Source organism: Salvelinus sp. IW2-2015, linkage group LG6.2, assembly GCF_002910315.2.
Source record: "Salvelinus sp. IW2-2015 linkage group LG6.2, ASM291031v2, whole genome shotgun sequence".
NCBI lineage: Eukaryota > Metazoa > Chordata > Actinopteri > Salmoniformes > Salmonidae > Salvelinus > Salvelinus sp. IW2-2015.
In genome coordinates this window covers 3147335-3162517 of record NC_036846.1, presented here as the reverse complement: position 1 = coordinate 3162517, position 15183 = coordinate 3147335, and the positions used below count along the sequence as shown (strand labels likewise).

Here is a 15183-nt window from a genome sequence, read left to right as displayed (position 1 = left end):
ACACAAACATACTCTCAAATGTTACAGGCACAAGCTCTTAAAGCTGGAATCCTTAATTGAAACAACAACAAAGCCGTCACTCAGCCTGGTGAAAATGTAACCTCTTTTAAATTCATAGACAGAGCTATGGGTGCAAGGACTGACCATCCATGATATCAAAATTATAGTTTTAACCATGTTTTTAGAAGATACAGTGTTTGTTTACATGTACATTGTTTAAAACAAGATTATATGTTGGGTTCTGATGGAGTACAACAGTTGAACTAAACTCGTGAGGCATGTATACGTTATATTCTTCAAGAATCAATGGGTATATATAATTAATTAAGTCCAAAAATGGATGTAGCAACTAAGGATTCTAGTTTTAAGAATCCATCTGAACTTTTATTTAAACTTATTCAAATCCGTGTAAAATTTTGGCTTTGACCTGACTTGACAGACTATGTGTCTTTTCTGGTTTTTGATAGTGAATATTCTCAGGAAAAGAAAGAGATGCATGGTTTGCAATAATTATTCTGTGGGAATTTTTCCAGTGTCACACCATTTTGTTCCGGTTGCCAGTCGATTAGGTCCAGCCCCTCCCTTCAGGGCGTCTCAGATTATGTTTATTGGAAAGTGTTTAAAGGCCCTTCCAATAATCTGGAGTCATCTTGATAACTTGGATTTGCACATGGGGACATGGCTGGGGTCTCTGGGATGATGTGTTCAAATAACACATATTCCAAACAATGTCCGTTTTTAAGGTCCCATTAAAAACGATCCCAGAGGATCTTGAAACATTTCTCGCTGCATACCACTGCCTCTGCCTACAGCGCCTTGGGTCAAGCAACTTCAAACTCTCATCAAGAGGCTAGAAACCATAGTTTCAGTCCGGGGACTTTTTAGCACATGGCCTTGGAGGGAAGCGTCACATTAGGACCACAGGGGTTAACTTCCCTGAAGTGTCTAGAAAATGATGCAAGCCTCTCTAAACGCTTAACAAATGTGTGCACTTCAGACAGACAGGGGTCCCATCGGCCCCCCGGAGGAATTTGGAACAGATTGATAAATGGGGAACACACTGGTTCCTGGCTGGGGGTGTAACTGCCTAGCTGCCTCTGTGGTCTGACGGTCTTGATGCTCCAGCAGTCCCTTTTACATTCCCTCTCCTTACTTTATCCTGGCCTAGCTGTCTAATGGTGCCAGACAGGCTTTCTTGGCAGTCCAGAAAACAGCCAACCACTGGAGCAGGACCAGGAGCTAATAAATGACAGGGGAGGGGTGTTGGCATGAACCGTTTGGATTGTTGATGTAAGGCTTGCCAGGGAGTTCAGATTATTTCCCGTACCTCTATCATCAAAATGAATGGCCTATTTTAAAAGGCATTTACACTTTTTTGTTCTGTCCATATGACCTAACCAAGAAAACCCCAGAGTTGTAAAAAACAAGTATTTCCTTGTCTGGTTGTGTGGGCAGGAACAACTCCTGACTCTTGTGATGGGGCCCTATAGAGTACAGATGTAGAATATTAATTTGATCACCCTGTTGCATGAGAACTTTCCTGCAATGCAGTACTTTTAAATGTGTAATGTATTTGTAATTTCCACTTTGAAATTTCAGACTTGATTTTCCCTTAAGAAAAATGTATCAACCCCTACAAAAATTTTCATTAATTATAATCCACATAATAATTCACATTTCCTGTTGCTGCGGGATTATTTTACTGCTGTAGCAAACTGGTTCAAATTAAGATCCTACATCTGTAAGTTAAAACATATTTTCTGTTGGGGAACTTGTTGGTTCAGTATGTGTGTGTGTGTGTTTGTTTGTTTGTGGGTATGTGTGTGTGTGTTTGTTTATGTGTGTGTGTGAATGTGTATGCGTGTGTGGGTGTATGTGTATGTGTGTCATACCTGCAGGTGAGGGTGAGTGACTTCCCAGTGTGGCGAAGGTGTGTGTCCCCAGAGGGAAGCAGAAGAGGGGCCGGCAGGCTGACCTGACCTGTAAAACACACACACACACACACACACACACACATTCAGACATTGGCTAACACACTCAGTGGATACATTAATACACAATGCGCATTTCAAAGTGTCGCTTCATAGTTGTCTTACAGTAAACAACAAATTACACCATGCCTCTATTTACGGTCAACCAAATTACACCAGGCCTCTATACAGTCAACCAAATTACACCACGCCTGTATACAGTCATCCTAATTACACCATTCCTCTATTTACAGTCAACCTAATTACACCATGCCTCTATTTACAGTCAACCTAATTACACCATGCCTCTATTTACAGTCAACCTAATTACACCAGCCTCTATTACAGTCAACCTAATTACACCATGCCTCTATTACAGTCAACCTAATTACACCATTCCTCTATTTACAGTCAAAACCTAATTACACCATGCCTCTATTTACAGTCAACCTAATTACACCATGCCTCTATTTACAGTCAACCTAATTACACCATGCCTTCTATTACAGTTCAAACCTAATTACACAATGCCTCTATTTACAGACAACCTAATTACACCATTCCTCTATTTACAGTCAACCTAATTTATACCATGCCTCTATTTACAGTCAACCTAATACACCATGCCTCTATTTACAGTCAAGCAAATTACACCATGCCTCTATTTACAGCCAAGAATCCTACAGTCTGACTTACTAGTGGTGTGACAAATTCCTTGGGATTTTCCCTGAGTCAGTGCAGCCCATGTTCTGGTCTACTCTGCTGCTGGATCTTATGCAAGTGGTGCTCTGCTTGAAGGGGTCAGGGTTGGGATGGGAGGGTGGGGTGTTTCCGGTGCAGTCCGGTAGGTAGGGCTCTGGAGGATACTGGTCTGGTCTGGTAGTGATGAGCTATGTGAGTGTGTTAGAGTGGGGGGGGGGGGGGGGCATGGGAGCAGCTGTGCACCTCAGCCAGCCAGACGGGTCAGTCACAACTGGGGAGAACCGGACAGACCCAGATGAGCCCTGCAACATGTCAACAAGCACTTCCTCCAGATCAATCAGTCAATCTAGCTTGGTGGGGACTCTCTCTCTCTTCCTCTCTTTCTCATAACACTTATTTGGGCAGATGTACTTTTTTATTGACCTCTGATCTTGTTGATGCTCTGTATGCTATTATTACATTTGTAGGGAAGAGCGACAAAAGGGGAGGTTGAAACGGTGGATTAAAAATCCCAGTTGGGTTTGGGCCTGGCTGAAGCTGTTGATAGGTGCTGCTCGCGGTGCTCAGCATAGGAAGCACTGTCATTCTCTCTGCTGTCCGTGAGGTGTGACGGTCTCATAAGTGATTTCCTTCTTTTGACTCTCTACTCCCCAAGCAGCTTGTGTACTGACAACCTGTGGTTTAGTCCGGTCGCCAGGCAAACACGTTCATTACATTTTCTCTTTAAGAGCGGATATCTACAGCGAAGCTTTTACTTGAGTCATACAGTATCCAGACGGTCAATGGAATTACACAACCAGGCTAATTCCCTGTGTGGACTCCAGAAACACACACACACACACACAAATGCACGTGAACACAACACACACACAATCAAAAGTACACAGAGTTCGGATTTGTTTCACTGTGAGGGTCTGAACAGCTGTTGTCCAAGAATGAACTGCCCATGCCAATGTTGGCACTCAATATCAACTCCCCCCCCCAAAATGTTATAACATCATTGTTTCGTATGAGTCCAAGGTTATTTGGAGGGGAAGGGATGTGGTCAAAGGTTTTTAAAGTGATCAAAACATTCCTCTCAGTATGACAGAGTACTACAGTATAGGGTCTAAGTATACTACATTGCTCTCTTTAATACTTCTACTTATGCTAAACCTAAATCAGAGATCACAATCTTCAGACAAACACGTTATGACTCTGTCGTTATGACTTTTTTCTTATTGCCCATGTGTGTATTTACACATGGATGGATCGATGTGTACATAAACAAAGGCCTGAAGAATGTGACGGTGCATATTTCAAACCAGCTGAGCGAAAAGGACGTACTCACACCGAGATTCCTAGGAAACGGTCCTGCATAAAGCTAATGTTTCCTAAAGCTCATATGTTGTCCATTAATGCTTTAAATAATATATATATTCCTAAAAAGTCTTATTTACTAGGGCTGGGAATTGCCAGGGACTTCACGATACGATATTATCATGATCCTTAGGTGCCGCTATGTATTGCGATCCTATACTGCGATCTTATTGCGATTTGATGTTGCAAACATTTTTCTCACTATATATGTCTGCTGGAGAGAGACAAGAGAGATCACGAGAAGATTTGTTTTGATCAGTTAGGGGAAACAAAGCTGAAAACATGTTGGCYCACTATTTAGAAGGAAGATGGAGAACAAGCTACAGGATGAAAAATASCGGATTTCTGGTGCAGGTACAGCCGACTAGTGCTAGCTAACACTACCTACAGTAGGATTGGAGTCGACTATCTATATAATATCGTCCAAAAATAATATTGCGATATGTACTGTATGGATTTATTTCCCCGATCACTATTTTATTTACTGTCTACAAATGACCTCCGGTATACTAACTTGAGTCTCATTCAAAAACTCCACCACATTTGTTCCACACTTTGATCCACTTGCTTTTAGCATACTGTATGCACAGTCTCTCACTCACTCACTCACACACACACACACACACACACACACACACACACACACACACACACACACACACACACACACACACACACACACACACACACACACACACACACACACACCACCACACACACACACACACACACACACACCACACACACCCACCACACACACACACACACACTACATACTACATACTACAACCTGACCTCACCACTCACTGGAGGGAAACTCTTCTCCTAAAACCAGGCAGTTCCCTCTGCTCTGCTCTGCAACAAACTACAGATGGATGGTTCCCACTTAAAAAGACCCCTCATCAAGCCGCCCGCCCTGTGTCCCCCCGCCCCCACCGAACAGCTGTGTACCGCATTCCTCCAGTGGAACGCCTGAAAAATTCCAGAAATTGTGCTTGTTGTGGTGGTTCAGTTCAGAGGGTCCAAGACCTGGTTCTCATTAGGAACCATAAAAGAAGAGGACAGGCATGGAACAAACAAAAAAGAGAGAGAGAGCAACCACTATCCGATGCCTCTCTGGGTTGCCATATTTAGCTCACTGCTGGTTGGCGTTGGGCTCTTGTGACAGTTTTCAAACAGCAGTTGACATTGGTAGTGTTACTCTGGGACCTCCATTCATAATTCCCTAGCCTCCCTCTGTGCAGAGCTGGGGAAACAACAAAGAACAGGACATTGTGTTTTGAAAACACGTGTGGTCGTTACACTTCCAGGAAGGACTTTTGCTTTTAAAAGGTTGGGATTCCAAGCTCTATTTGGACGTGTTTGCGGTCAAGCTAGACGGAAAGCATAAATTTAGTCAGAGAACAAACGAGGCCTCCAAACAATGACAAATTGATAGTTTTTAAACTAATCGAAATACTATCTTTGTGTCTAGTCCCCATGGAAATCAGTGTGCTCTTTAAAACACCCAAAATAGTTTCAGCTGTTTTCTGCCAGACACTTGTGTAATCCAAATACTATCTCATGAGCTGTTCATTGACTACAACTCAGCGTTCAACACCATCGTGCCTTTCAATCTCATGATTAAGATAAGAACCCTGGGCAGTGGTGGAAAAAGTACTCAATTGTCATACTTGAGTAAAAGTAAAGATGCATTAATAGAAAATGACTCAAGTAAATATGTAAGTCACCCAGTAAAATACTACTTGGGTAAAAATCTAAAAGTACTTGTTTTTAAATATACTTAAGTATCAAAAGTAAAAGTAAAAGTATAAATAATTTCAAATTCTTTATATTAAGAAAGCCAGAAGGCACAATGTTTGTGTTATTTTTATTTATGGATAGCCAGGGGCACAGTCCAACACTCAGACATTATTTACAAATGAAGCATTTAGTGAGTCCACCAGATCAGAGGTAGTAGGGATGACCAGGGATGTTCTCTTGATAAGTGCGTAAATTGGACCATTTTCCTGTACTGCTAAGCATTCAAAATGTAACGAGTACTTTTGGTTATCAGGAAAAATGTATCGAGTAAAAGGTACATCATTTTCTTCAGGAATGTTGTGAAGTAAAATTAAAAGTTGTCAAAAAAATATACATAGTAAAATACAGATACCCCCCAAAATACTTAAGTAGTACTTTAAAGCATTTTTTGTTAAGTACTTTACACCACTGACCCTGGGATTAAACACCTCCCTCTGCAATTGAATCCTAGACTTCCTGATGGGCTGCCCCATGGTGGTGAGGGTTGGCAACAACACATCCGCCACACTGACCATCAACACAGAGGCCCCTCAGGGGTGCGTGCTTAGTCCCCTCCTGTACTCCCTGTTCCCCCACGACTGCGTGGGGGAATCGACTCGGCACAACTCCAACATCATCATTAAGTTTGCAGATGGCATGACGATGGTAGGCCTGATCACCGACGACTATGAGACAGCCTACAGGGAGAAGGTCAGAGACCTGGCAGTGTGGTGCCAGGACAACAACCTCTCCCTCAACGTCAGCAAGACAAAGGAGCTGATTGTGGACTACAGGAAACGGAGGGCCTAGCACGCCCCCATTCACATCGACGGAGCTGTAGTGGAGCGGGTTGAGAGCTTCAAGTTCTTTGGTGTCCACATCACTAAAGATCTATCAATGGTCCAAACACATCAACACAGTCATGAAGAGGGCACAACAACGCCTCTTCCACATCAGGAGGCTAAAAAGATTAGACATGGGCTCTCAGATCCTCAAAAGGTTCTATAGCTGCACCATTGAGAGCATCTTGATTGGATGCATCACCGCTTGGTATGGCAACTGGCATCCGACCACAAGGCGCTACAGTGGATAATGCGTACGGCCCAGTAAATCACTGGGGCCGAGCTCCCTGCGATCCAGGACCTCTATACCAGTCACCCAAGTCATAGACTGTTATCTGCTACAGCACTGCAAGCGGTACCGATGCACCAAGTCTGGAACCAACAGGATGCTGAACAGCTTCTACCCCCAAGCCATAAGACTGCTAAATAGTTAGTTAAATAGTTAACCAACAGCTACCTGGAATATTTGCATTGACCCTTTTTGCACTAATCTCTTTTGACTCTTCTCTTACGCTGCTGTTACTGTTTATTATCTATCCCGTTGCCTAGCCACTTCATCTCTACCAATATTTACATATCTTCCTCAATTACCGTGCTAATCGACTCGGTACTGGTACCCTGGGTATATAGCCAAGTTATAATTTCTCATTGTGTATTTATTCCTGGTGTTATTACATTTCTATTTATTCCTGGTGTTATTACATTTCTATTTATGCCTGGTGTTATTACATTTCTATTTATGCCTGGTGTCATTACGTTTCTATTTATTCCTGGTGTTATTACATTTCAATTTATTCCTGGTGTTATTACATTTCTATTTATTCCTGGTGTTATTACATTTTTATTTATTCCTGTTGTTATTCTTATCTACTATATATATTTTTCTCTCTGCATTATTGGAAAGGACCCGTCAGTAAGCATTTCACTGTTAGTCTAAACCTGTTATTTACCAAGCATGTGACAAATACAATTTGATTTGATGTTAAATCATTTAGGTAAGAAACTGCTGCTGAACCCAATATGATGCCGCTTAAGGGTTTGGACTGGGGATTTCCTCCCAAACACAGTCATCTCATACCATAATAATGGGATTTTATTACGCAGTTTTACACACGAGCTGTTGGCAACTAGCCTGGACTGCCTGGCTACTGCCACATTCAGACTCTCACTTTCTCTCGTTCTCTCTCTCTTCCTCTTTAAAGTGCTGGGAATAATGTATGGAATTCCCTCATGTCTCTGTGTGCTTCCCGTCCTACCATATACCAGTAAGGCAGTCTCTGGAGTGAGGGTGAGAGGATATATTTTGGGGTTTTCAAGGCAAAAACAACAATGAGGAATAATGACTCCCTCGTTTAACCTTGCCACTCCATCTCTTTGTAAGTCCAACATGGGGAACAAAGGGCAGAGAGAGGATGGTGGGGGGGGACACTCCTTTATAAAAGAGAAAGGACAGAGGCTTGTGAGTCATATTCGCTGCAGTGTGTCCATGGATACAGCAGAGTAGCATAACAGCAGCCAGCTATAGTCAATCAGTTTCCACCGACATGATCACTGGCTTCCTGTACCGCACTGGGCCACCATTTTATACCTCAATGGCACATTATAACATTTGCACACATTTTTCACAATATATTTAGTTTAAGCAACTGGCTTTAACACTACTGTGAATTTCCCAAACAAGGAACTTAAAATATTCCATTATTAATTTCAAGGCTTTACTGGCTCACAGTTGGTGGCCTATAATTGATTGTGAGGTTACATTGGGGTTAACTTGTCCTGCACTGTTATATTCATTGCCTCATGGCGTGACGATACAGCCATCCCACTGCGATGTTGATCTGAGACAGTGGTATTTTGTGAGTTGTCTTTAGGTTGAGTATGTCAGAACAAACACACAGAAAGACAAACTCACAAGATTTTCTATGCTCTGGTGGCAGATTTACAACAGAGAGCTGAAAACATTGACAAGAGTTGGGACCCCCTGACAAAATAAGTTGCTACTACTACTACTCTTTCTGTGCAGTTAGAGTTTCTCCTCATGTGTTGAGAATACACTCTCACACTGGGTCCTTCAGAAATCACTGCACTTTGTCAACAATATGGGTCCTTCAGAAATCACTGCACTTTGTCAACAATATGTGTCCTTCAGAAATCCCACTGCACCTTGTCAACAATATGGGTCCTTCAGAAATCACTCACTTTGTCAACAATATGGGTCCTTCAGAAATCACTGCACTTTGTCAACAATATGGGTCCTTCAGAAATCACTGCACTTTGTCAACAATATGGGTCCTTCAGAAATCACTGCACTTGTTTCAACAATATGGGTCCTTCAGAAATCACTGCACTTTGTCAACAATATGGGTCCTTCAGAAATCACTGCACTTTGTCAACAATATGGTCCTTCAGAAATCACTGCACTTTGTCAACAATATGGTCCTTCAGAAATCACTCACTTGTCAACAATATGGGTCCTTCAGAAGATCACTACACTTTGTCAACAATATGGGTCCTTCAGAAATCACTGCACTTTGTCAACAATATGGGTCCTTCAGAAATCACTGCACTTTGTCAACAATTTGGTTAAGACAACAGTAAAAGAGAGTTACTTTTTTATTAGCCCGTAGATTACCCCTTGGAGACAGAATGTCCCTGCATCTCCTTTAAAAAGGCAGAATAAAGGACAATGGGTGGCCAGTCAGCTTTTCCTGGTAATACAGAATAAAATGTGGCTAACTATAGGAATATCCTGTATAACGAGATTCCTACGAGCTCTTCCAATGTGTAAGCCAGGAGGATTCTTGTTCCATAACATGTGAGATTACGACTGGCTGGTGGACAGAAGGTCCTTGAAATTTAAATCACATGAAGGGGTTAATATAAAATATATTGCTGGCTCAGCAAGAAAGATATATGTCTTATAGAGGGGGATGCTGCTATCATCACTGTTAATAACAGCGATAACAACTGATCCCTGAATGTAAAATGTCCAGATTCAACTGAAGTGCTTCTGCTGTGCAGTTAGAAGTCTCCCAATCCAAGAATCCATCACGCACAAGAGAGGTACGAGAGCTAAGGAAACCTGCCAACACCAACAGCTGAGTTAATATTTCACCTTGGAATAACACCACATTGGTGGATATGTTGGCAGCAGTCTAGCTCATCAGGGAGAAACAGAGATGCTTGGTGTGAGTATGTGTGTGTGTAGGTATGTAGTCTGCATGACACGGACATACCGTTGGTGAGGGATGAGCTCCCTTTGAACTTAGATGACCTCTCCCTATCACTCCCATTGGCCATCTCAAGTGCCCACAGAGGGGAGAAAAAATATATTTTAAATCAACTTAACTGGAACATCACACTCCTTAACCCAGAGAAACAGCTTCAAAAGGCACACTGGACCATGGAGTTTCCATTTGACACTATGGGCTGACTTTTGGAACAGGTTGTTTGAATTGGAAACAAAGTTAAGGGAGATGTGAGGCCAGTGAAGTGCACGTTTGGATAATGTTACATTTGATCCTCTCAGTTATTCCCTTTAATAACTAAGCGGCTGAAATGGATAGGCAAAGACTTTGATTTTGTTTAGGATTTGTGGTTTTGTGGCTGAAAACTAAGAAACTTAGATCCCGTTTTGGTTTGAAGAGTTTTCTCACCACTTCCCCTTCCCTCATCTAATTTTGTGTGATTCAGTCAATGACTTATGGTCAGCGGAACCCTACTGTCCTCTAGGTCTCCATTAAATGTGGCGTGGGTGTCAAAAGCATGCCATAAACTCCCTGACTCATATGAATCTGTTCTAGTTTCCCAACCACAACCCTGCTCTGGGTCTGACCTTCCAGCAGATGGGCAGTGTCAAGCATCATTTCTGAAGGTGATTGAGATAGTTCCCATCTGAACGTTCTGTTCCCATCAATGTGATGATAGGCAACAATCCCAAGAGAGATTGTATTATCCCACGAGAAATAGCCACGGTAATAGACAAAGTGGGGTTAAACATGGTTGTAATGCATAGTCCAACTTTACTGCGTAGTGCACACACCCTATCACTGTACTGGTGGAGGGAGAACTTGTATTATCTGAACACAAGACAGTTACATCAAATAAAGCTCTGTTTTCATGGTCCCGAGCAAAGAGCTGCTGCAGGAAGGAACTCTCTGGCTGTCAGAGCCATCAGGCTTAAGATAGTGCCAGCGGGCTGAGGAGGAGAGAAGCGCTGGACTCATGCCTTGCGCTAAATCAAAAGCAGTCACATATACCACTCAGAGTAAAATATGTGCTAATAATTTTTTACTTGACCTCTCTATCATTGAATGAGTCATAAGGAATGTAACAGTTAAATGGGTTTGACAGGAATGTAACAGTTAAATGGGTTTGACAGGAATGTAATGGTTAAATGGGGTTGACAGGTATGTAATGGTTAAATGGGGTTGACAGGTATGTAATGGTTAAATGGGGTTGACAGGTATGCAATGGTTAAATGGGGTTGACAGGTATGTAATGGTTAAATGGGGTTGACAGGTATGTAATGGTTAAATGGGGTTGACAGATATGTAATGGTTAAATGGGGTTGACAGGTANGGTTGACAGGTATGTAATGGTTAAATGGGGTTGACAGGTATGTAATGGTTAAATGGGGTTGACAGGTATGTAATGGTTAAATGGGGTTGACAGGTAGGTAATGGTTAAATGGGGTTGACAGGTATGTAATGGTTAAATGGAGTTGACAGGTATGTAATGGTTAAATGAGGTTGACAGGTATGTAATGGTTAAATGGGGTTGACAGGTATGTAATGGTTAAATGGGGTTGACAGGTGTGTAATGGTTAAATGGGGTTGACAGGTATGTAATGGTTAAATGGGGTTGACAGGTAAGGCCTAATAAGGATCCGCTTTGATCTGGAGAGAGTTGGGTAACAAATACAATGTATCAATGTTAGTGTTTGCTTTTTGCGATAGGAAAGAGGATTTACCAATTTCAAGCATCTATAATCAACGCCTCTTATTTCACATATCTCTAGCAGTGCCTTACAAATCCACCAACAATCTCAATGACTCTCAATACTAAACAAAGTCACATCACCAGCACAATAAGGAATAAATGCCTGTTTTCAACTTAGTTGGGTTTATTTCAGATTATTTGTAGTGGACAAATCACCACCCCCCCAATTGCTGTGGTAATGTACCTGTCCATCTGACCAAACCTCTCCCCATCCCTGTCTTTAGACGCCATTTACTATTAATGGCCCTACCATACAGCCAATCACCATGCAGAAATTGTCTCCCTTTCCTCCTCCCCATTGTCTTGAGATTGGGGCTTGACATACATTGGTGGTTGACTGTGAGCGTAAGGAGGTCCGGGAAGGAATATTTTCTCAGGTAGCGTGTCACTTTTCCGTGACTTCTACTGGCCAGAACAATACCAGCGTGCCTCCTGCCCCTCTATCCGCTTCCTCCTTGTGTCTTTCCCACGCTCCGCTTGTGGACAGTGAAGGAAATCTATTTGGAAACATTGTAGACAAAGCTAGACACTAAAAAAGTAACAGGGGATGGAGGAGATAGATGGGGGCAGCATTTCCTCTGCTTGGATGTCATGTTTATTTGGACATGGAGAGGAAGACATATCTGTGTAGCACACCGGGAAAGACACAATCTAGAGAAACATCCACCTTTTCTGCTCCATTTTGTTTACGTGGAGAGGCATCACGATCCTGGGGCTGCCAAGTTATAACAACGTGGCTTGCTTTGTGAAACATACATTCTATTCTCAAGATGTTGAACAACCTTTGACTCAGGAGATCCACATGATAACAATGCTAGAACACATATTTTCATCATAACTGAAACACTGGTTCTGTTTTCAAATTAATTTCCCCTCTTCCAGGGGCCGAGTTTTCAGTAACACATCCGACATAATTTCACCAATATCCAGTACATTTTACACAAAAACGATCAATCTGAATGAACTCATTTGAGATTAATTGAGAACAGTCAACTAYTGAGGTAATAGGTGAAAGGTATAGGTGATAATAAACTCATAGGTATAGGTCATAAACTCACTAAGGTAAAACAAACACCACAGTAGCCGGTACTCAATTAGGCTAAATCCTCACTTCAATGGAAAGTGACATCTACTGGTGACAAGATGAACTGCAATGTCCATACCTGTATGGATTCCTAATTGGCAGAACCTCAACCTTTAAATTAACTTGAATTACCATAATAACTGCATTTCAACGACATGGAATTTTAATTCCAAGAAAGAAGAGGGGTATTTTCATTTTAACTTAGTTGGATTGTGTGATATGGTCATGATTTAAACAGGATTATCCTTGATAATGATCACCTCATAAACCTATGTCGTAAAGTGTCCATTCCAAAACAAAATGAGTTTATGTCTTCAAACTCTTGAATAAAAAAAATACAATCTACTTATTAATAGGCTGCATACCAGCAAAATGACAGACTAAACGTGAAAATRAATCTTCAATTATTCATATTTGACAGGGTAATAAATCACCAAATATGGGGGCATTAAGTAACGAAATTATACTGGAGGTCCAACTCGCATAACCAAATAATACTTTTGGATAAACCATCTCTGGATAAATATGGAATCATTCTTACCGGTTATATATGTGATCAAATGAAGGAGGATTGACAGTTTCGCGCAGTCGAGCGGGGCCATTCTGTCGACCACAGATGATAGGCCTARTTCAATAAAATCAATCCCAAGGAAGAGCCAAAAGTGATGGCTGAGGATGAAAACGGAGAAAATTCGCAGCTAGGTCTAATAGTCCAAAAGTGATATGACAAATTCCCTTTAGTTTTTAATCCCAAAAATCCTTAGATCAAAATCTAAGAAACTCAGCAGTTTTCCTTGTATCCCATAGCTTGTTTTGCAGGACAGCTCCCCAGCGCAGTTTTGGTTCCAATTGAAGAGACAGATGAGAGCAGTCCCCGAGGGCAGGTGCGACCCGCGCGACAGTATCCCTCCTTCCTTGGAACTGATTGGATTGAATTTGAACAAGCGTTGCCACAAAGTGCCTGATTCCTAAAATATTCTGTACACGATAACAAAAGGCTACAAATTTTAAATAAACAAAACACAGAGAAAAATCAACCATACATCCTCTGAACAACGTAGTGCAGACTAATTAATGCGCAACTGTCTGAAAGAATTTCTCATCCGCTTCGGTACTCGTACTCAGCACTGCTTGCAGTGCATGGCCGTTTGTGTCTTTATACTGAAAAACAAAGGAAGTATGCAACGTCACTTGTTCAGGACAAACTGCTGTGACAGTTTTCAGTTCTAGAAACACTTTCAGCATTTTAATTTCACTAATATGACATGTAAATAGCCTACATTATATTTAATATGTATTGATGACGGTATTGGCACCATCTTTGCTACATCAAACAGTTTTATCGCTTAAGGTTTTGAATGACTTGAAAAACTTTTCCAAGACTTCACTGACAGGAAAATAAAGATATGAAATGAATCAGCCAAACATAATTTACCCATTTAGTGCAACATCAACATTATACTACATTTCAACTCTTGAATTCACTGTTTCACAATTCAACAATTTACACAGCCCTTCATTGCCCAATACAAGTCACAACGTTGCATGAAGAGAATGCAAAACAGCCTACTTGACCTTGATCAATTAAAAATAGTAAACCTAGTGTCTAAAAGTAGAGATGATCTGGTCTGGGGAAACCAGCATGTGGTGGGGTTTTTCAAAGGGGAAATATCGGTTCGAATTCTTAGAATAAATATTTGTTTTGATTTATTTTTAACTTTGGAAACAGGATATACAGCTTTTTATATCAAATGTAAATAATCCTCTGTGCGTGGCGTGAGTCCACTGTTCCCAAGCAGCACCCCATGGTGTGTGGATGTGCAGCAGACTGTTTTCCTCCATCAATGCAACAAATTATATTGGCAGCTCTCTGTGGCAGGTACTGTAAATAAGAATATCCTGCCTCACCTTTCTGCCCATCACAACTCAAGCAGCAGCGCAGTACCGCAGATCCAAACTGGGCTGCATGTGTTCCCTAGTGGCCCCTGGACAACTGATAGGTGAGGCCCACTACTCACTCTGCTGTCTGTGGAGAACACCATTCTTCCACATCATTCTTCTTGAGAACATGGGAAATAATTGATCAAGCTCGACTTGTAGTGGGAGTCATGCCATTTTTCTGTGAAAGTGTGTGCGATTCATTCTGCACATCATAAACCATGATGACTTAACTAGATATGAGGAATTCATCATAAACGTGACACCAGATTATTGAAGGTGAATAATATGCCCAGAAATGCATGATAAATCACTTTTACTGACACACATGAAGTCAATCATTCATCAAGAATTGATAAGATGAGTACCCTGGCCTGAAGTAACTTTTATGTTTACTTTTTCATTTTTAAATGTGTCAATAAAAAAAAAGGTTGAAAGAATACCTGAGAAATCAACTCAGTGTCGAGTAGGCCTAAACAGCGACATCTCACTGACTGTAAAGAAT

At 41.5% G+C, this 15183-nt stretch overlaps 1 protein-coding gene across 1 annotated transcript in view; it reads right to left on the bottom strand.

Annotated features, from left to right (window-relative positions):
- Positions 1-13855, bottom strand: part of LOC111965680 (vascular endothelial growth factor receptor kdr-like) — a 74246-nt gene extending 60391 nt beyond the window's left edge. The window contains exons 1-2 of the mRNA XM_023989893.2: positions 13282-13855; positions 1893-1980 (exon numbers count right to left, since the gene is read on the bottom strand). Of these exons, the coding sequence (XP_023845661.1) occupies positions 1893-1980; positions 13282-13342 (149 nt within the window). The 5' untranslated portion in view covers positions 13343-13855. The remainder of the gene's footprint in view (positions 1-1892; positions 1981-13281) is intronic.
- Between the last annotated feature and the right edge of the window lie 1328 nt (positions 13856-15183).